A 21974-nucleotide genomic window follows, 5' to 3' on the forward strand; every position below is an offset into this window, starting at 1 on the left:
AAGATTTTGCTAGCCCGAGTTGCACAGATCCGGTTCCTCGTCCCAGCTCCCCCGGGAGGAAGCCGCATCACATTAGAGAAATGAATTGCCTATCTGAGCCTCAGTGTCTTCACATCTTATAAGAAATTACAGGGCATGCTAAGCCCCTAATGGTGCATATGGTAAATACTCATACATAACAGCTCTCCTTATTCTCAGCACACTGATAATGCGTGCTATAAATTCTCTTTCATCAGATACAAAAAGCAACACTAACATCCTGAATCATTCATCCAAATTAGTGTATATCTGTGTCTACGACTGTAATGCATTGCACGAGAATTTGTATCTTGCTGGAGTCTCATTGGCTGTTGGAAACAAGGGCGCTGGAGTCTCATTGCTCCCCTTTGACTCTCGCGTGCACCAGCGTGGGCCTTGGGCAAGGTGCTTAGCCTCTCTGTGCTCCAGTCCCTCTGTCAACAGAGTGGGGATGAGGACAACAGCACCTCTGGAAGGGCTGGCATGAAGATTACATGTATTTGTCAAGTGTTTAGAATGTTGTCAGGCACATACTATAATCCAGGTACCTGTGAAATAAAAAAGCCCAAGTAATTTTGGCTGTTTCTTCAAACGATCTGTAGGATTGGACGCATTTTCTAGGGCCTGCTCATTAGAGTCACATTTTAAGCTTAAAGAACTCACGTCTTTGGTTCAAAACCGGAAGAAAATTACACTCTGGTTTCTATTTCTAAGAAGTCTTCAAGGAAAAGGATTCTTTAGGTAAACACTTGGAAATGCTAATGGATTTACCAGGGTGGTCAGGACTCTCTGAAACGTTGATGACTCTCAGACCAGCAGATTCAGACCCTGAGACTTGCTTTGAACTTTTGATGGCTCCCCAAGATATGCAAATTAAGAACTAGCTTTGACCCAGCACCCTGCAGGGCCCTGTCGGGTGACCAGAACACTGGTGTGTACAGAATACTGGGGGTAGCAGCAAATCCAGAGTGCATTTCTGGTAAAACTCCTGATTGCTCCTCAATGCGTTATACGTGGTACCGTGCCCAACCTGTTGGCAACAGGCAGGTCTCGTTGGCCTGCACACGCTCAGCCGCTTTGTAAATCATTCACAGGGGTATGCGCCTGCCCTCCCGTCACGGGGGTGAGTGGTGCTGACTTAGCCGACAGCACACGCCTTCCTTCCGGCCTGGCTCCTGGCTCTGCTGGGTGTCTGTCCTGTACCTGGGGCAGTCGCCTTCCTTCCACCCCAGTTCCCTCATCTGTAAGCCAGCCCGGTCAGTGTGGGGGGCTCTGGTGAGGTTACATATGCTCCAGGACAAAGCATGGAGAATAGCGTCGGGCACCCAGTAAGCTCTCATTAAATGTTAGTAATGACTACAAATTACATAAGCAGTAAGCTGACTCATCTGTCATTAATATCTCTTCTCTGGGAGACAAAAGTGGATGAAGTTATGATAGAGCCTGAGTGTAAAGGCTGGGCGTGAGCCCTGTGTTCGTGCCGGGTTTTCTCTGTCAGCTCAGGGTGTGAGAGTAGGCAGGCTGGCACTGGGCGCTGGTGACAGAGATGAATCCAGCTTTCTTCTCCTTCCTCCTAGAACACGTCTAACACCAAAACCCCTGTTTCAGGCGATCTGAGGGTCCACAGTGGGGAAGAACTGCAGCTCACCACCACGATCACCCACGTGGACGGACCCACTGAGATCTACAAGTTGACCCGCAAGGAGGCGCAGGAGTAGGTGGCTGCCGCACCTGGCTGGCCTGTCCCCTGCATCCCAGCCCGTCGAACTGGAGTGCGGAGCGTGCCAGAGAGGGCTCCCGGGGCAGATGAGCTCGTGTTTCTCAGCGGTTGTTTCTTGGACCAGCGGCGTGGACATTGTCCCTTTGCCTTCTGACCATAGCTCTTGGAGGAAGATCCCGCAGCCACTAATGCATTGTGTATAATAACAGAACCTCTGGTACGACACATTTTCTGTGATCATTGTTAATTAGTGACGTAGCAACATCTGTAGCAGGTGGTTCGTAAACCTCATGTGTTGGGGGTATACTCCTTGGGGGATGATTTGGGCCAGATGGGGTCTCTATGGAGTGGACTATTTGACTTTCTTTCCTGTTTTAGATTCTAGGATAGATGTTTAACATCCTTTGCAGTTTTGAGATATGCTGGTGTCATAGTTTTTCACTCCTAGTTCATGACCACTTTTTTCCTACTTATATTACCAAATAGACTGTTGAGTTAATATTTAAGTTGTCAATAGATACGTGTTCCTATTTTTTATGGCATACTATAAAGTAACTGAATTTCATGAGACGGTCTGTTACCCCAGATTTCAGCTTTGAAACCAAATCTGTACATCCAGTACTAGCCAATCTTTTGGATGTGGGTTGGGTCTGAAAAGCTTTTTTAACCTCTTGCTTAAAAATGTGTTGTCTTTTGATAAGATGCTTCAAACAGCCTCCAGAAGTATAGATCGGATCGTTTAAATAAACCTGGATGTGTATGCATTTATGTACATGCTCAGCCAGGACAGATGCATGCAGATTTTTTTCCATGTCAAGTCCGTGGGGTGGGGAGTGGGTGGAGGAAATAGCTTTATGAGAAATTAAAATATTTTGCCATTCAAATCAAAGTGTTTGGGGGCAGTATCTATTTCTGGAACTAGGGTAACCCATTTTGTACTGACTGGGCGGTTAACTTCCCTAGCTGTTTTGTGTGTGGCGACCAGGGTGGGGGGTAAAGTTACATGATTTAGAAGCAGGTTACCCCCCACCACACACACACACACACACACCTTATTCCCACTTCCCCAAATAACCTGTTTTGATGTGTTTTAACTCTACCACTGGAGAAGCAACAATGTACAACAGAAAGCTCCCTGGATCTGAGGTTAGGAGGCAGTTTCCTGTAGAAAGTCTGTCATTTGTGGGTGTGACAGTGTTGAAGCCACCAGCCTGGAGGTCCCCTCACCGACAAACTGGCCTTCATGCACTTTGACTGCTCCCCAGGGTCACACGCCAGTTCAGTCAGTCGTGTCCATGGGAATGAAATGTAAACACAAAAGCCATAGGAACGTGTCCCTCCTGGAATCCAGAACAGCTTCCCGAGCATCCCGATGCCTGGAGGTCTGGGCCGCAGCCTGTTTAATTCATCTCCTCAGCACCCACCATCCATTTTGCCCCCCGGTTTTGGCTAAAAGCCCTGTACACAGGAGCAGAAGGAAATGCTTTGGCTTTGGCTGTTCTCTCGGGCCTTTTCCCAGCCTGGTGAACATCTGATGGTGTACGAGTGAATTCCCTCAGCACCCCCTTCTGATCATCCGCCGAGGTGCCAGCAAGTAAAGCCGGCCCACGCCTCACTGTCTGGAAGGGGAGGTGAACGTAAAACATGGCAAGTGATCTCCTGTTCCAGAGGGTGAAGGGAGAGGTTCTCATAAGGAAATGGAGAAAGGGCCTGAGGTCGACCTTTAAAAAGAAGTAAGATTTTACCAGGGCTGAAGGGCAAAGGGGGCCGAAGTGCAGAATCCTAGAGGAAGTGAGGAGGGGAGGATGTCTAGGTGAGCCTGTGCGCCTGGGAGCAGGCACGAGCAGGGTCTTCATGCTGTGCTAAGAGCCGATAGGATTTAGACGGAGAAGCGGTATAATCTGAATGACCCCTGGAGCACGTGGAGGCTGGACGAGGCCAGCAAAGAGACCACAGAGTCTGGAACTAGAGTCACCGTCGAGCATGTGGAGAGAAGGGGGCGTGTGTCGGAGACGTATGGGCAAGGTCTGAGCATCCTGAATGAGGGCCTCGAAAGTCAAGGGCAGAGTCCAGTGTCCAGCCTTGCTGAGAAGGGAACGGCAGGGCCCCTGGCAGAACTAGAGATTCCTGGGGAAGTGTAGGTGGTTTGTTACTTAAAGGTCTCTAAGTAGTAAAAGCCAACTCAAGCAGGCTTAGCCCAAGGAGGGACTGGACGAGCAATTTTTCTAGAGTATCTCATGAATCCACGGAACAGTTACATGAGCCAGAAAGACTGGGAACTGGGACAGTTCTAAGGGACTCCAGCACCAAGAATCATGGGCCTTTTCCCTGCACAGTGCCATTTGCAATGAGCCCAAGTCTTTGTTTCTCGCACTTCAAGATGAGGAGAGACTGCGTGAGTGGCTCAGTCTCAGGCGGGTGCCTGCTCCCCTGCCAATTAGCTGTGATCAAGAAATCAAGTGGCTTTTAGCAGCTTAGCCTGTGGATTGGGGTCAGTTTCCCAAGAACGGAGAATCCATTTAGACGTGGGCAAACAATCAGGAAAGATCTACCACAACGAGCAAGATGACAGGTTTGGATTTGCCGAGCGGGGTTTTAAAGACTGTCTTCTGGAGGAACTGACAAGCTGACAATTAGAAAGAAAAGGAAATGGCTCTCCACATGACCAGAGTTCGAGCCCTTTCTCAGACCCAGAAAAAGCACTCTGTCAGCCCATCGCTCGGAGCCCTTGGAAGCCACACCCCTGGGATCCTGGAAGGTACTTCTGAGAAAGTGAAAAGACATTCAGAGGGGAGATAGGGCCGGGGTGTCATCCTCCTCTTGCTATTTCTAGAAACTATGTTTTATCAACTCTTCAAATCAATCAGGCTCCGGAGGCTGACGGGCCATGTTGTGGAATCTCAGTGAGCTCCGGTGTCCATACCTTTACAAGGGCAGCAGATATCTCCTGGCTCCATCATCCCAGACTGAGTTTTTCCCTGCCATTGTCAGGTAGCCACAGAGGCTAAAGAGGAAACAGAAGGAAGAGATAACATCTCAAGCATCACAAAGCCTGAGGGAGCAACCCTGTGCCTCCAAAGAAAATTCAGCTCTTGAAAAAGTGCCCAGCATAGTGTGGGAATTCATTTCGAGAGACTTGGTGGGTGAGCAAGTGACCGCACCTCAGCTGCTCCCCGCCTCTGACTGCTGTGGACACACAGATTCTTTGAGACCACCTTGGGGTTCTTGGTTCAAGCAGACTTTGCTTTTTTTCTCTGACAGTCGTCGTCAGGATAAGAGAGAGCCCTTGATGTGGCTTCACTCGTTGGTGCCGTCGGACTTTTCATGGGACAACTCCTTTGTCCCCGTATTTCAAGGTCCTCTCCTGTGGTGCTCCAGGAACATTCTCACACCTGCAAGCTTGCTCTCACCCATCACGCTTGGATACATGACTTCTTTGTCTAAGGACAACTTGGTTTCTGAGACCACTTAGCACGTTTGCTCCTGACACCAGAGGGGTCTGTCTTCCAGGCCCTCCTTGAACCGGCCGAGTGTTGAGAAGGTCCTGCAGTATTGAGACCAGACCTGCCTTAGTGACCCTCTCATTCTGATCGATTTTCTTCCTACAGGTCCCTTCCCACCAGGGCCACTCTTCTCCAGACCCACAGCTCACCCTCCAGACAGTTCCCGCATGACTGCTTGCCTGTCATCTGCATTGTAGTTTCTCGTTGTTGCAAAATACAATACTCGGATTGCAGTTTTGCTCTGGCTGCCACAGATTGGTGTGAAAAAATACTTCTACCAGGGCTCCACATCCTAAGAAAATGAAACTAGATTTTAAAAAATATCTGCATCTTATCCTACTTTTTTGCTTCTCGTGACCACATATATAACCACTCAAAGCACTTCGTGTTTTAAAAAATGCATACCACCAATTCCTGCTATTGTATTCAGGGATATTTTTTAGCTTAATCATAGGACCTTATATGTATTCCTGTGATATTTCACTCTTTTCTCACACAGTCAGTAGGTCAACATCTTTAACTCTTAAACACAGTTTGAACTGTAAATAAAGGTAGTTAATTTTTTTCCAAGTGCAAAATGGATTAATTTTAATTGCTTGAAAATTGACACATATGTATTCACCTGAGACCAGAAAAGCTTCCTGTAGCCTGGACCTCACTCCTTGGTCCAGCTCTACACACACTCACACGCACACTCACACACAACGTTGTGTTGAGTTCCCTTTTCTGTGCATATGTGTTTTGTAATACGGAACTTTATAATTTACATGTTTCCCCCTGATTATCACCTCATAGTCACATAGTAGGGCTCTTTCTTCACCTAATAAAGAATGAGGTTCAGAGAAGGCGAAATGGCAAAGCTGGAACTGAGGTCCTCTGTCTTCGAGCCTCACAGTCTTAAGTAGCATATTTGCAGCAGAAGAGTCAAGAGTTTTGTTTTGAGCTCCAACTTTCATTAAAGGAGAATGACCTCATTGGGAGGTGTTATTCCAGCCTTCAAAACGATCTGCCAGGCTCTCCACCTCCATCGATGGCAAGTGTCTGCCCTCTGCTGGCCGAAGGCAGGATGGCAGCTCTCTCTGGGCAAATCTTCAGATCAAAAGCCAGACCTTGGAATTTGGGAAATTGGTAGTTGTTCCATAATGATTACTGCTATTTGGTGAGTTCTGGTCTTGGTTGTGCATATGCCTTTGCACTGGGACCCTCAGGGCAGCTTCACCCCCACCCACTCAAGGTAGGTGAATTCTGCGGTACTCACCAGCCTTGATTCTAAGAAGTATGAAGAAAGCTCTGTTAATAACATCCTTCAGCAGTAAAGCACCCAAGGAGGCCTGCTGTGGGCATATGTGCTGGAATGGCTGTCTGAGCGTGCTGGTGTAAATAGATATATAAATTAGGATAGTATTAGCTATAGAAATTTTCCAGAAAATTTTTTCAGAAATTCTGTAGAAAACAGCACTATGTAACCTGCCCTTTTACTATATCAGAAAATTGCTCAATGTCATATCACCTACAACATGATTTTAATGACTTTACTATTGTAGTCTACTAATAGTCTCTAATAAGGATATATCATAATTTGTGTGTTAATACCCTGTGTTGACCATTTAAATGATTTGCAAAGTTTAACTATTACAACATATGCTGACCTGACCATCTTGGATATAAATTTTTTTGTAGATCTCTGATCGTTGCCTTAGGATCAGTTCCTATGAGTAGAGTCACCAGGGCCAAAGTTCAGTTATTCACTCACTAAGTGGATGTTGAACATGCGTTTATGGGCCAGGTGCTGTTCTAAGCACCTGGGATGGATCAATAAGCAACGTCCCAGTCATCAAGCTATTTATTGATCCAGCAGGCAAAGGTGGGGATGGGCAATAGGTCATAAATAAATACAGTGATATCCATAAAGGTTATGGACAAAGGCATTTGCCATGGACACCTGTAAGCTTAAAGCGCCCTCTGGAAATGGGCCACCAGCAGAACTGAGGAACCCGTGGTTTCGCATCCTCAGTGACACTGAGTTTTATTTGCCACTTCAAGAGGCCAAAATAAAAATAAAATAAATAGAATTTTGCACTTATTTCATGACCAGTGATACTGAACATGTTCCATTTCCCTGCAAGTTTCTATATTTAAGTTGTCAGTTAATCTTCATTTCTTCCCTCTAATATTCTGACTTAGGATACTTGCCCTTTGCTTTTTATGTCACAAACTTGTCCCAGTTTCTTGCTTGCTCTTAACATTGTTTCTGATGTTTCCTTTCTAATTCCAATGTAATCCCATCTGTAACTCTTTCCCTTTGAGCTTCCATCTTGGCTGTAATGCTTAAGAAATCTTCCTAATCTAATAGAATAGGTTACCCATATTATTTTCTATTTCAGTTTTTAAATTTTTCTATTTTAGTTTTCTTTCACTCATCAATTCATATGGAGTTTGTTTTTCAGTAGGAATATCAATTAAATATTTTTTTCAAATAGTGACCCTGGCATGATTTTTTGGATACTCATTGGGAAAGACAGGATCTTAAGACAACTGAAGAGGCTGGGCCACACCTGAACCGAGCCTGGAGCAGCCCTGAGGCTGATGCGGAACCTCTGCAGCCACCAGCTGTGCCAGAGCGGCCAGAGAGAAGTAGAGCATCCTGGGCCCCGGTACCCAGGGCTCCCCGAGGGCTCCTGGGAAAAGGCACCTTTGATTTGGCTGGTGTGGGCCCTGTCCATGTGGAGGAAATGCACCATCTGGTCTCATACTGGGCCACAGAGGAAACCTGAGAGTTGTGGGCAGGGTCCAGTGAGCTCAGGAAGAAACAGGCAGCAGTGCCCTTCGTCCACTGTCCCTGGGCCTCCTGGGAAGCTGCCCTGGCAAGCAATCTGCTCCTCTGTGCCAAAGCCTGGGCAAATGGCATCTGGGGCCAGAAGCTGACGGCTGCATTGATGGGGTCAATCCAAGGGAACCACTTGAGCCTCTTCTGTGGGTCGAAAGGGAAACAAGTGATGACCTGGTTGGATGGACAGAGCCAAAGGGCTTGGCTGGTGCGATAACTCTACAGCGAATTGTTGTGTGTCCTGAACCAAGTCATAGCACGTCTCTGGATCTACTTTGATCAAATCAGATGTTCTTTTTATTGTACCACATTTAGCATTGTTGGTTTGTTGGGAAGAATACTGCATAAGGAATACAAGCTGCGGTTGTACAGATAAAATATGGGAGTGTACAGTGTACTAGCGTGATGCAGAGGGCTACATGTGTGTCTGTGAGAGAAATGTAATTAGAGAAAGAAGAAGGAGGAAAAGAAGGGAGGGAAGAAGAAGGGAGGAGGAAAATTGAAAATAAATGGGACCTGTGAGAACATATTGAACCAAGGCTTGTTGTGAACCGGAATTCCTGCCAATCATTCTAACCTGCACAAAGGTGAGTGCGAGGGGGAGGGGCCACTCATACAGGTGCGATGGCAAACTTTCACCCCACCAGCTGGCTGGCGCTGGTCCTGTGAGCCTTCAAAGTTAGAACACTGAAAATCACCCTTGCCCAGAATTAGTGCCAGTCACAGCTATTTGCTGCTCTCTGCTGGCCAAAGTAAGTAACGTCTGCATTACAAAAGAGATTTCTCTGATTGTAGTAATAGTATTCATTTACCCAACAAATATTTATGGAGTGCCTCATGAGTACCATGCATTGTTATAAAACAGACCAGAACACAACAATTTCTGCCTTCGGGGTACTTAATTCAAGAACAACCATTAAACATATATGTGCCTAGTAGTATTGTGATTGCTTTATATTTATGAACTCCTTGTGATCCTCACAGCAAGTCCTATGAGGTAGGTGTGACTGTTCTCCATGTCACCGGTGAGGAAACCGGCGCACAGAGAGGCTGAACAGTGTCCCTGCGGTCACACAGCTGGGCAGTGACTGAGCCTGGCTTCCCTCAGTCTGGCCCCAGGGCCTGCTGGGAACCACTCCACACCCTGCCCTGACTGGCATGCTTCAGTACATACGCTTTGTTCTTGCCCCAAATGTTGGACAGACAGCGGCCTCATGCGATAGAAAGGTAAACACACCGCGGGTTTGACGGCCAGGGCGTGCCGGTGAGCCCGTCCCTTACCCCGCGTGGTTGTGGGAAGTGGACACCTGGCGCGGCTGGCGTGCCGCAGCGGAACCTTCCAAATGCCCCGCCCTCCCCCCTCCCCCTCCCCCTCCCCTCCCTCCCCCTCCCCCTCCCCCTCCCCCTTCCACGCTGGCCCGCGGGAGGGGCTGAGCCTCACCTGCTGCCCAGACCCCTGACTTGAGGTCTTCCTGATCCTTGTTCTCCAGTCCAGCACTGCGGGCAGGAGGCAGCCTGGAAGCTGGTGACACCGCACGTTCCTCCCTGCTGGCCGCGGTGCCTGGGCAGAGCCAACACAGCCGCTGGCATCCACCGAGCAGGGAGGGGCGGGCCTGCCCTGCTGCACCCGGAGCGGAGGGCGCTGGGACACGGAGGGACTCCTCGAACTTTCAGCAGCCCTTGATTTCTGTTCATTAATCTGTTTTTACCGTGTGTCCAGCTTCATACAAAACATTAATTTTATAGGGAGAGAAGAACATGTTTTTAAATTCCATTTAGAAACGTGTTGATGTTTTTAAAAGGCAAATTTTTAAAAATGTTCTATGGTGTACCCCAGAACCCCCTCTTACGACCAGTAACAACCATACAATAGCTCCTCTGGAGGGAGCACTGGCCATGTGCCAGGGTCACACAGCAGCCCGAGGACACAGGTCCTGTATCCACGCCGCGTGTGCCAGGGTCACACAGAGAACACCTGAGGCTATGCCTGGACGGCAGACACCTTTGCCACCACCCTATGCTGTGTCCCAACCGAGGGAAGCATCCTAAACTGAGTGACTCACCTCCAGGTCCCGGGGACCTCCAGGTGTCATCCCAAGAAGCAGAGACAGTTTATCCGGGGTTTGCCTGAGCACACGGGGCCTTCTCATCGGGTTCTGTTGCTGTGATGTGGAGGCAGCAGATCGGAGTGTCCCTGAGAGAGCGGGTTCGACCAGCTCTTGCGTGATCCGATTTGCCAGCCTGGAGCAGCCACGGGCCGAGGGCGTCCAGGGAAGAACCTCCTGAGAAGCAGTGAGTTGAAACAGGAGGGGCCGGGGACTGCCCCACATACCAGGTGAGGAGCGCTGGGCAGTCCACATGGGGGCCGGGAAGAGAAGGGACCCAGGCCAGCGGGAGGGGCTTGCGGAGACTAGGCAGCAGCTGGGGCAGATTGGACGAGAGCCCGGCCCTGCGAGCGCAAGGTTAGTTTTTCCTGGCAGCCCAGCCATGCCCTGCCCTTCGGGACAGCCAGCGGCAGAGCCTGGGAGCGTGATAGAAATGCAGACTTTCAGGCAAACCAGGCGACCCCTCCCAGCCTGGGGCTCCCCACAACGGCCACTCCCGTCTGCACCTATCTACTCAGTGCTGGTCACCCCCGAAATGACACCTTCAAACTGCAGACAGGAGAGGGTCTCCCAAGGGAGAGGCAACGTTCTTGGTCCGCACTCTTCCAGACGAATGAGCCTACGGTGCAGTACGCGGTCCTGCTGAGGCACAGATCTGCGTCATGCCCACTGTCCCACCAGGCTCTCTGGAAGGCTTAGCTCTCCGGGAGCTTGCTGGGGGGCTGAGCACCCAGTGAACCCCATCATCTGGCCTCTACCAGTCACCTGTCACCTAGATCTCAAATGTCACATTCAACCTAAAAGGGATTGATTGAACGGTGTCTGTTTCCTCCTGTGTAAAATGATTACACTACTCGCCTCAGTGTTGTTGCAAGAAAATCATGAGTTAGGACAGTGCAGGGCATATGAGAAACTCTCAGTAAATGCCAGCTGTCATCATCATCCTCATGGGTCCCGGCGCCTGTGGAGTGTGAATGGCCCGGGACCTTCTGGAATTCCCTAAATGACAAATAATGAATGCTTATCTTGGCTTCTGAACGTCTCCAAATGACATCCTTCTAGAATGCAGTGTTTCCTATGTGTATTCTCATAAGTAACCAGCGATCAACATCACCGGGGAAGGCTTCTCTGGTGAGGACACTGAATCATTGAGATTCAGTGTCTCTATTACCCCAGAAGCCCTGCCACAGAGTCAGCCATGGGCAGAGACCAACCCAGCCACACGAAGGTAAGGCCCCTTGGTCCCCTCCATCCTCCTGTCCCCCACAACTGAGACCTTTGCTCAGAACCCCAGCTGGGAAGGCGGCTTAATTCCAATTTGTGCCTCAACAAAGCTGCCAGATATTCTGCCAGGGGCTAATTCCATGCAGAACTGTTTAAGCCCAAGTTGAAACAGTGAATGCCAGGAGGGTTGGAGGGGGACGGGGGTGGGGTGGGGTGGGGAGAGCAACATGGTTTTGCCTGAGGTACGTTTCAGAGGACACTTTCCCTGGGAAGGTCACAGTCGCTGAGTCATGGTGGGCTGCCAGAGCGGTTCAGTAGTGCTGGAAGTTTCTGTTCTGAGGGCGTTGTCACCTCTCACAGGCCAGCTTTCTGTCTGCGAGAGACAGGATGTGCTCTTCCCCAAACTCATCTGGCCATCCTGCTCTTTGTTTGCAGGACAGCTGGCGGGACTTAGCATCCTGCAGCAGTGCCTTTCAAACCTCCACCTGCACGTGGTCCACCCGAGGGGCTGACCCAGGTGCAGCGTCTGATTCAGAAGGTCTTGAGAGGAGGTTGAGATTCTGCATTTCTATGATGCTCCCCGGTGGTGCTGACTCAAGTGGTCCACAGACCGCACTTTGAACAGGGGGGTTGGAGGGGATATTTCTAAAAGGTGTGTGTGCTGTGTTCCCTACCCCAGGAGCTCTGGGACAGCCCTGTCACAGTCCTAATGCCTGCTGAAGGCTTGGGTTGTGTGAAAAGTACACCAGGCATTGAGCCGGAGTGGAGGCCGAGGAGGACAGGGAGTTCTGTCTGTCTGTTCCCAGCTGTATGTCCAGCACCTAGACCTGAGCATCACCGAGGTGCTCAGGACATGCCTGTGGAGTGATAGCATCACTAGGGGAATTCAGCAAGGATGCCCTTTCCCAGGCACCTTCTGAAACATCTGCTGTCCTGAGTTGTGGAGGATGTGAGTATGTAAGTGGTCCAGGACTGCTGCAAACTGGTCAAAGATCTCAAAAACCAGTCAAAGCACTTCTTAAACGTAACAATCAGATTCACCCCAGTATGGGTAAGGCTCCCCCTGTGTGGACACAGCTGTTTCCTGGTTCCTGGGGCTTCAGCCCGTGTGGTCCCCGAGTGAATCACGGGGACACAGTGCTTCCTGTCCTGGAGCTCGGGAGTGTGGGCCTACAGGAATCAGGTTGAATCACTTGCTTTACGATGGTACCAAAGCATCCCAGGCCAAGTTCACGGGCAACTTACTAAACCAGCGTCACTGAGTTGGCCTCACGGTTGTCCTGATGCTCTCATTGCCCATCCAGGCAGGGAGACCGACTCCATGCTCTTCAACAATGTGTTTGTTTGTTTCTTTGTTCATTTGTTCTGATCCAAGAGACCAGGAAGATAAGCTGTTTATTTCCATGGTAATTGCTTAGCCATTTTCCAGGAAGGGAACCTGGGGGCCAAGTCTCCTCCAGTTAGATTCCTACCTTCCAGGAACTTACAGTCATAGGGAGCGGGCTCCCAGTACAGACAGGAGTTGTGCAGCCAGGGGGAGGTACAGGAGGGCTTTTCAGTGACTCCTGAGCCAGGGCAAGTGAGCCAAGTCTTCAAAGGAATAAAGGAAGTCTTCCTAGATAAAGGAAGAGTGTGAGAGAGGATGAAGATGAAAGGTCTCAGGCATTTTGGGGAGGCGATGACTAAGGTCGTCCGCCTAGAAGAAAATCTGGGAGTCATGGGGAGCAAAGCAAAATTGGAAGCAGAGTGTAGAAAGCCTTGAATGTCAGGCCAGGGGCGGGGGGCTAGACCCCTGGACCCTTCCCTTTAGAACGAGAGTCTGAGATGTACATGCTTTTAGGTTCAGGCTGCCACGAAGCCCAGCTCTCATTCCTCCCGCCAAGCTTTGCGCCTTGGTGTGGGCTGCCTTCCCCAAGGGGGTGCCTCCATTCGGAACGACAGTGGTCTGAGCAGCCTAAGCCGCCGCTGTGGGACGTTTTCTGCTTGTGCCAGGCATTTCTGCAAGCAGCCAGTCCTGCGCATTCCCAGTGTGTCCCGGTGAGGGCACTGCTCAGCTTTGCACAGGACAGCAGAGCCCCGAATGCACAGTTATTCTGAGAGTGCAGTTTGAACCAGAGCAAGCCAGTTCTCTGCTTCCGATGGCTGACAGAGTCTGTGACTGTCCACTTCCACCAAATGCAACCAAATCTCACTGCGAGGACGAGGACGAGTCAGCTCCCAAGCGGGGAGTAAGTGAGCACAGAGCACCCGCAGCCCGAAAGACCCCGAAGTGGTACCGACAGCCATGTGTCCCCAGCAGTCTGAGCAGAGACGTGCATGCTTCAGAGCGCATCCCCAAGTGTCCCTTCCCACAGCGGCGAACATCACACAGGCAGACGATCTGGAGAAATACAGAGGCTGGGCAGGCTGAGGGCCACTGCTTCTCATTAGGGTACCACTGGCATTTTGGCTTTCCAGTCATTGTGAGGACCAAACATTTCCCCTCCGTGTTTTAAAGGTCCGCTCGGGAGGGCTCACCCCCAAATGAGAACAACTGATAGAGAATAAACAGAAGAGGAAACTGCAGCCCAGTAACTGTCCAGGGTCACACAGCTAGGGAGGGGCAAGGCAAGAATTAGCACGGAGGTTGCCTACTCCTCCCCCCTTATCAGCAGCTTTTCCCTCACCCTGGGAGCCGCTGCTTTTCCCCAGCCTTGATCAGGCTCTAGGTTTCTGAATTGAGACCACAGAACATAGTGGAGCCGTGTGACCGAATTTCATCCCTGGTCGCTGGATGCTCATGTCATCTCAACAGGCAAGATAAAGAGAGGGATGGTCGATCTCTGGCAGGGTGGCTCAGTTGGTTGGAGCGTCATCCCGTACACCAGAATGTTGTGGGTTTGATCCCCGGTCGGGGCATGTATGGGAGGCAACCGGTCTCTCTCTCTCTCTATTCTTCTCTCTCTCTCTCTCTCTCTCTCTCTCTCTTTCTCTCTCTCTCTCCTCCCCCCCCGCCCCTCTCTCTCAAATCAATAAAAACATATCCTCCAGTAAGAATTAAAATTAGAAAAAAGAGGGGGGAAATGGTCAGTTCTCTGACTTTTATCTGTAACTCTTTGTGTGGTCTTCCATGAGCACAGATGACAGGACTGTTGGCTGGTCCTGCCTTCCAAGGTCCCCCTTCTTTGCACCGGGTTGACAGCACCCACACACAATGTTCGAAAGCTGAGTAGTGACGCATCACTTTGTTCACCCCCCTGACACTGGCTGGTGAAACTGCCCGGTCCTTGCAGGGCGGCTGTGCTCACAGCGAGTGGGGCAAACCCCCTCTCTGAGGAAGATGGGCAGGGGACTCAGCGGAAGGCAGGGCAGTGTCCCCTCTGCCCAGGAGCCTTGACCAAGGCTCCCCTTGCCTCTCTCTGGAGCTACTGTGACCCTGAGAGGCTCCAAGGCTCACAGCCAGTCATGGACTTCAAAGTCCTGCCCTGTGAGGTCTAGAAACAGAACTCCAAAAGGGCCTTTGCCAGATTCCTGGTATTAGCCAGTAAGTCAATTTTCCTATAACTTTTATTATTCCTCTCATATCTTTAAAACTTTTATTATGTAATGTTTGATAATACGGAAGTTATATGTAAGGTATATCAAAGTAAGTGAATGAAATAATAAAAGCCAACAACAGGATGAAATTATTACAGTAGCTTTTTTCTGCCTATGGACACCACGTTATTTCTAGGCCTACCCCAGGTCCTCCCTTTTCTGGACGTCGTTGTTTACATTCCTTTGCCTTCTTATATTTTATCATATTCTTATGAATTTTTTTTAATCCTCACCTGAGGATATTTTTCCATTTATCTTCAGATAGAGTGGGGGGGGGGAGAGAAACATCGATGTGAGAGAGAGAGAGAGAGAGAGAGAGAGAAAGAAACATCAATGTGAGAGAGACCCATTGACTGGTTGCCTTTTGCATGACCCAACCAGGTCTGGGGACTGAACTTCAACTGAGGTGCGTGCCCGTGACCAGAATTGAGCCCAAGACTCTTTGGTCCACGGGCTGACACTCTAACCACTGAGCCAAACCAGCCAGGGCTTTTAATCCTTTAAGAACTTGGATATTGTTTCATCTTGCTCTTTTTGAACATTAGGAAAAGATCATCAACTATGTGAGTTATGTTGGATTTTAGTTCAAAAAATATGTTTGTCAGATTTATTTGAGTTGATGCAAATAGCTGTGGGTTATTCATTTTCATTCTCGTGACATCCCCGATACCTCATGTACAAGTCTCTAGGAATGACACTGATAGGTGATAGACATGGCAAGTTACATTCTACCCAATTGTTTTGCAAGTTGATTATACAAAATCAGTGCTCCTAGCAGTGTATAAAATTTCCCACTAACCCACATCCTTATAAACACTTGCTATTATCTTAATTTTCCTAATCCAGTGTGTGTAAAATAGTGTCTCATAGGTCTTAGTTTTTATTTCCCTGATTACTATTCAGATTAAACATATTTTCCTATGTTTATTTGTTGTTTGTATCGCCCCATCTGTAATTTTGCCTATTTGTTTCCTGTTCCCATCTGGGGAGGGGATCGTCGTAATTAATTTGTAGAATTTTTAAAAATAAAATCAGGTTATTAATCCCTTATCAGTTATAGCTATTATGTTAAAATGATCTTCCCTCAAGACACTTGGTACTTGCACTTTCTTTGTGAGTGTCTTTTGATGATATTAGCACAGTTGATTTATCAGCGTTTTCTCTGCCCCCGTGTACACCCTACAGTGAGGTCTGACAAGCCGCTCCTCCCCTATGGGAACCCTGCTGCACCCACAGCACAGATATCATCAGGACAAAATGAGGGAACAGCGCAAACAGCTTTGAAATAGACAAGTGTCATGTACATATAAGGATTCTCACACCCATTTTCAAAGACTGATAAAAGCCCCATTTGAACCTAGCTGCCTCGAGATTGCTCACTAATGGTTGCCCTCGTCTGCCACGGAGCCGGGTGTGGAGGACAGCAATGACTCTGAGAAGGGCTTCTGCAAAACTGCGGCATGTCGCCTACTCTGCATGACATTCGCCCCAGAGTCTGGCTACGGGTCTGGCAGACCTGGGTCCCTGCTCTGCCACTTACAGCTTTGTGCCCAAAACGGGGTCGAGTATGCACCTGTCTCGTTTTCCTCCTGTGTGAAATGTGGATAATAAAATAACACCTGCCTTATAGGTTTGCTCTGAGCATTAACATGAAATAAAGTAGGTAAAGCATAGAAAAGTACTTGGCATAGGAGAGGCTCACAATAAGTGACAGAGGACGTATTTTAAAAATCTCTCCCACAGTATTACACTTAGAAGGTACTCTCAGGCATAGCATCACAGCCAATGCCTGCGCTATCCTGCTGGGGAAGTCTTGTTACTCTCACATTACAGAAGATACCAAGGTACAGACAGGTTTAACCGGCTGGTCTGAGGCCACTTGATTAGCAAAGGCGTAGCAGAGGTGGGACTTGAACCTGAGGCTTCTCATTGCAGATCCGAAACTCTTCCCAGGTGTCAAATGTCCTTTTGCTCTCTGACAGTTAAGGATCTTTTCTAAAGAAAAGATAAATTGTCACATTGCGTCAATTACAAAAAAAAGAGTCTAGCTGTTCAACAGCAGAAGATAATTAGATAATGCACAGCCATTAAATGGAATATTGGGCAGCAATAAAATACTATAGAAAGGTATATTTAAGAAAATGAAGATTATTCACAATGTGTTAGGTAAAAAGAGATGATTTAAAGATAGTATGTGTACCAGCACATTGATAATTGTTATATCTAAATCGTAGAGTTGAGGATTATTTCATCATTTTCTTTATGCTAATATGTATTTCCTAAATATAAGAGTCTTTTAAAATGTAAAAGCAGAAGTGATTGAGGTGCAATCATTTTAAACTGTAAAATACCGAAACGAACTTAAAATGGTACCTGTTTCTCTTAAAAGAATGTGACTCTGACAGGGTCCAAAGCATGGTGTTGGACAATGGGGTTTGAATATGCTGTGAGAAACTGACCCAGAGGGACAGGACATGGAGCATCTCTGGTCCCAGGCACTAAATGTGCACACACACACACACACACACACACCCCACACACACACACACACACTGACGACGTAGACCAGCCTTGCCCATTCTGTGTGCCCCTGGACGGGAGAGCAGGCAGCACGCTGCATGTGCCTGCGAAACATGAAGCCTTCTGTGCCCGAACTTCCGACATTGCCAAACAGCTGGTGACGAGTTCTTGGAGTCACCGAGGGGTGAGTTTCTGGAATGGAGTTTGGAGTGGCTTGCCTCCTAGGTTAAATCAAGTCACGGTACACTTTCCCATCTCTTGCCTTTGAGGTCCCAGGCCTGGAGGCCACTGGGCCTGGGGTTTACCTCTTGTGCAGAGATACTGTCTTTATCCTCCAAACTGCCTTTCCTTACAGTCAAGCTGCAGAGGTCACAGGAGTCTTGGAATCCCGAGGACACCTCCTTCCAGGCTCAGTTCCAGGGCTCCCTTCGGCTCTCCTTGCAGATGCCCTATCCACCCCGACTCAGCCTCGCTCTGGGAGCACCCACCCCTGACTCCGCTCCTGGCCCTTAGGGGAGGCTGTCTTACATTATTATTATCTCCAAGAATGGTTCTAAGTGCCTTTTAATTAACCACTCAAGACTGTATATATTATTGATGCATCTACATTTTAAACACAGAGTGTTGCTATGGGGATGACTATTAGTGGCTTTTAACTGGGATTCTTCCCAGGCGCAAGTCTGCACCAAGGAATTCTGGAATTTCAGAGCCACGTTCTCAGTTTTCCACAGTAAACTGACTGCGACGACTGATGTGAAGTTTAAAGTCATTGTTCAGAGAGAACAAAGTAGTCTTTTCTCTTTCTTTAGCCCCTGGTACGCCAACACCAAATCCATGCCACTTGCTATGTGGGGCCAAAAGCATCCCTTCCTTTTCCTCTTTCTTGCTACATATTTGCCTTTGTGCATGCCTCGGACTCCCAGTGTGTGGTGCAGCACTGGTGCTTTCCCGAGAGGCAGCTTCAGAACCCAGTCCTGTCTTTCCAGCCCTGTTTCCAAGGTCAGACGGATTCTGACTCCGTACTCCAAGGCTGAGGCTAATCACACCCCCACATTCCAAGAAATGGGCCCTTTCTGTATTTCCCAGTTACAGAGCAGCTCTTTTTCTAGCGAGTCTCGAGCCGAGCTCAGAGGCAAAGCTAGGATCCCGCGACATCATTCCACAGTTTGAAATTTTACAAAGTTGCCACCCGCGACCATTCACTTCTTCCTGGATTCTCTCTCTACAATAAGGTAAACCTCCGCGATGGCTTTGTGGCACGTAAAACTAGCCTTTCCATAAGACTGACAACTGAATGAGGATTTACTGAATGTGCCCATTTTGTATAGGCCGTGGTGCTGCTAGTTAAAACGATCAAGTAGCATCGAACCCAGCAGTCCTAACCAGGGCAAAGGGGCCAGGCAGAACATGCACTCAGGGTGCAAGTCTTTTTTCAAAAATCCTAAACAATTACCTTTCATGAGGGTAATATATGATCAGATAAGCTGATGATGATGCTTCGATGGATCAGAGAAAGAACAGAACTTCCCAGTTCCTGCCTGTCCTCCAACTTTTCTGTCAAAGAACTGGAAAAGGGAACAGACTTCGGTAAAAGACAGACTAGACATTTAACTTCATTCAACATGTTGGTCTGAATCAATTAGAGTCAAAGGGAACAGAACCATGTGGATGAGATCACATAATGTAATGACCTTCTGGAGCCTTAAAGGCCAGGAGAGATGCAAAAAAAACCCAGAAACAGGAGGTTGCAGTCCCTGCAATCTGATAGCAAAAGCCCTGAACATCCACAGTCCCCACAGAGCTGAGGTTGGGGGCCATGTGATGTTGCACCAGCAAAAGAGAAATAGCCCGAGGGCTCTCACTAATTGTACAGGGGAGGCAGCTGCCCCAAGCTGACGTGATATCCGGCCGTTAATGGAACTCTGGTGTTTCCGAAAGAAAGCGCAGGGACCCTTAAGCCTAGCATATCTGGCCCATCTAGAACACGGAGTCATCCTCCATTGGCCTGGCGTGGCATAAAGAACAGTTTCATGTGACATTTACCTCAGGCAACAGCGTCTGCTCTTCGGTTTTGGTTTTTATCACAAGGAGGTAAACAGTGCAGGATCCTGAGAGACAGGTTTATTCAAACAGTACACCAAGGAACGTTCCGTTTTCTCCCCACACTGCTTCTCCCCTCTGTCAGAAGGTACCCCTAGCTGTCTGGGTCGTCCTGGGCCCCCGGGCAGTGCGGCTTGCTCAGTGGCGGGCACATATGACAAGGGAGGGTGTCTCTCAGACTCACAAACAAGCCTCTATGAGCTCAGCCAGCCAACTGCAGCGAGGAGGGAAAATACCACCCACCTGAACCCCATTTTCGACTCAATATAAGGCATATTTCCTAATAATTAAGGCTGTTTTAAAATAAAATTGTCTGCCTTGGGAAGGTGTGAGTTATTGGAAATGTCCAAGAGCAGAGGTTGGATGGCCCTCTGACTACCCATATGGACCAAGAAAAGGCTGGGCAGCAATGATGCCACCTCTCTGCTGAATCTGACACTGGGGTCCTCCACTTAGATCACCTGGCTTGTTCTGATGATGAAATTTCCCAAATAGCTTGATGCTCCTCATTTGGAGTTTGCAGACCCCTGTAAATGACAGTTTGGGGATTCTGAATCCATTTTAAAATAAAAAGTCCTTGTAGATATTCTTTTACCTCCATCCCTTCGTATGCGGCCTCCAGCCACTCTGCTGTGAGCACCTGAATCCATGCAAACAGCGGGACTGCGCTGTTTTGTCTTTTTAGCTTTCTGGGTCCACTGGGAAGGACGCCCGGATGCCCCCTCTGGCTCCCCCTTTAATCCCTTTAGCCTTTTGGCAAAGCAGGGGACAAAACCTTTTATGAGAAGTGTGACCATACCATGGTGAAAGCCAGCCTCTGATTGTCCCCCCCCCCACCTGCTTCCCAGTCTGCTCAGTCCAAATACATTTGAAGCAAGAGCACAAATTACTGCTAATTTAGGGCCATGACAAGATTTACCAATTAAACATATTCCCCTTGGCTCCCTAGCAACCATCTCTGAGTCACATAATGAGATAAAACTAATGCTCTATTTAATAAAGTCGGATATTAAGAGAAGTCCAACTATATAATTCACAGCGAGTACCCACCCTGGTGTAGAGCCCTGGGCAGGTAGGCAGGTGACCTGGATACAGGCTTCAGTCCACTGGGGTCAGATCCAGAACACAGACATATCCCAAGACACCAGTGGTCATAGCCCAGCAACACAAAGGGGTCTGAGCCATGCCAATGGGAGGGAGACGCTGGTGCTCCTGAATGAGTGAGGAAGAAAACCAGGCACAGAGCACCTTTCAGCAAGGGGTCAACTTGGACAAAACCAGGACACAGTGAGATCTGAGGCAGGTCGAGTCTTCCAGCTGTGCAGGGTTTGGGCTTAAAGCAGCAGGGCCAGTCCAGGCGAGGAGCAGTCTTGGGTAACCCACTTCCATCATCCACCAGCACCGGGGGGTCTGGAAGGGTGGACTGCAAGGGGCACAGTTCTCAGCTTTGCACCCGCACAATCAGGGGCTTGTGCTATACCACTTCAAGTCCCCTTTCAGCTCTTTTAGGTAGTAGGACTTTTCTGGTTCTGGACCAGTTTAAAAACAGTCGTATTTACAACCAGAGACAAAACAGTAGCTCTATTGATGGCCACGTTGGAGTGCTTAAACTGGACCTGCAATCAAATGATCTTGAAAATGGCACAGCCCTGACCCAGTCTGGACCTATACGTGGGTAGATCTGCAGATATGGCACAGACACACGAGGGTGGGCAGATTGCCTCGAACCCCTGAATTCGGGAGAAAGAGACACGGTCCTGGGCGGGGATCCAACTGTTCTTCCCACGGGAAAGCGGAAGCAAGGAAAGAGTCTCCATCCCGTGCGCAGCCGGCCTGTAAGGGGAGCGCCCAGTGCAGGGCCCCTCTGCAGCCTCCCCAGAAAGAGATGCCTTTCCCTCCCGCGGGAAGTGGTGAAGGAGAGGGAGAAGGAGAGGACACGCTAATTTCCCAGTTGCTCACAGAGTGCAGAAGGTCCTGTTTTGTCAACGGGCAAGAATGCAGAAGAGAAAATGGTTCCCTGACACAAGCAGGGAGGTGCTGATTGAAACACTCAAGGCACACCACTGGCTCACGGTAGAGGCTCCTGCCTCTGCTTACTTCCCAGAGAACAGACATCCGGCCACCCACACCTCTGCGTGCAGAGAGCCCGCAGCTCCCGGCAGCTGTAAAAAGGCATTTACTACCACCCACACACATACTTTGACAAGAGTCAAAGTCCCTTTGAAAATTACAGTCTACAATAGGACATTTCATTTCTGTCCATTGACAGGTTTGAGTAGAATGGAGCTATTGAGTTACTGAATTTTTAAGGCCATAAAATGTTTTTAGAAGTTTTCCAATATCTCTCCCTGTGACTAAACTATAGGGTTTTATGATGCTCC

General features: G+C 48.8%; 1 protein-coding gene across 2 annotated transcripts in view; it reads left to right on the top strand.

Annotated features, from left to right (window-relative positions):
- WLS (Wnt ligand secretion mediator) overlaps positions 1 to 2561 on the top strand; it is a 103299-nt gene extending 100738 nt beyond the window's left edge. Inside the window, exon 12 of one of the 2 annotated variants that reach the window (XM_036257323.1) lies at positions 1627 to 2561. In XM_036257323.1, the coding sequence (XP_036113216.1) occupies positions 1627 to 1736 (110 nt within the window). In that variant the 3' untranslated portion in view covers positions 1737 to 2561. Of the gene's footprint in view, positions 1 to 1595 lie in introns of both variants that reach the window. The other variant, XM_036257324.1, reaches the window with a different exon arrangement.
- The last annotated feature ends 19413 nt before the right edge of the window (positions 2562 to 21974 follow it).

The sequence above is a fragment of the Molossus molossus genome, unplaced genomic scaffold, assembly GCF_014108415.1.
Source record: "Molossus molossus isolate mMolMol1 unplaced genomic scaffold, mMolMol1.p scaffold_m16_p_12, whole genome shotgun sequence".
Classification (NCBI taxonomy): Eukaryota; Metazoa; Chordata; class Mammalia; order Chiroptera; family Molossidae; genus Molossus; species Molossus molossus.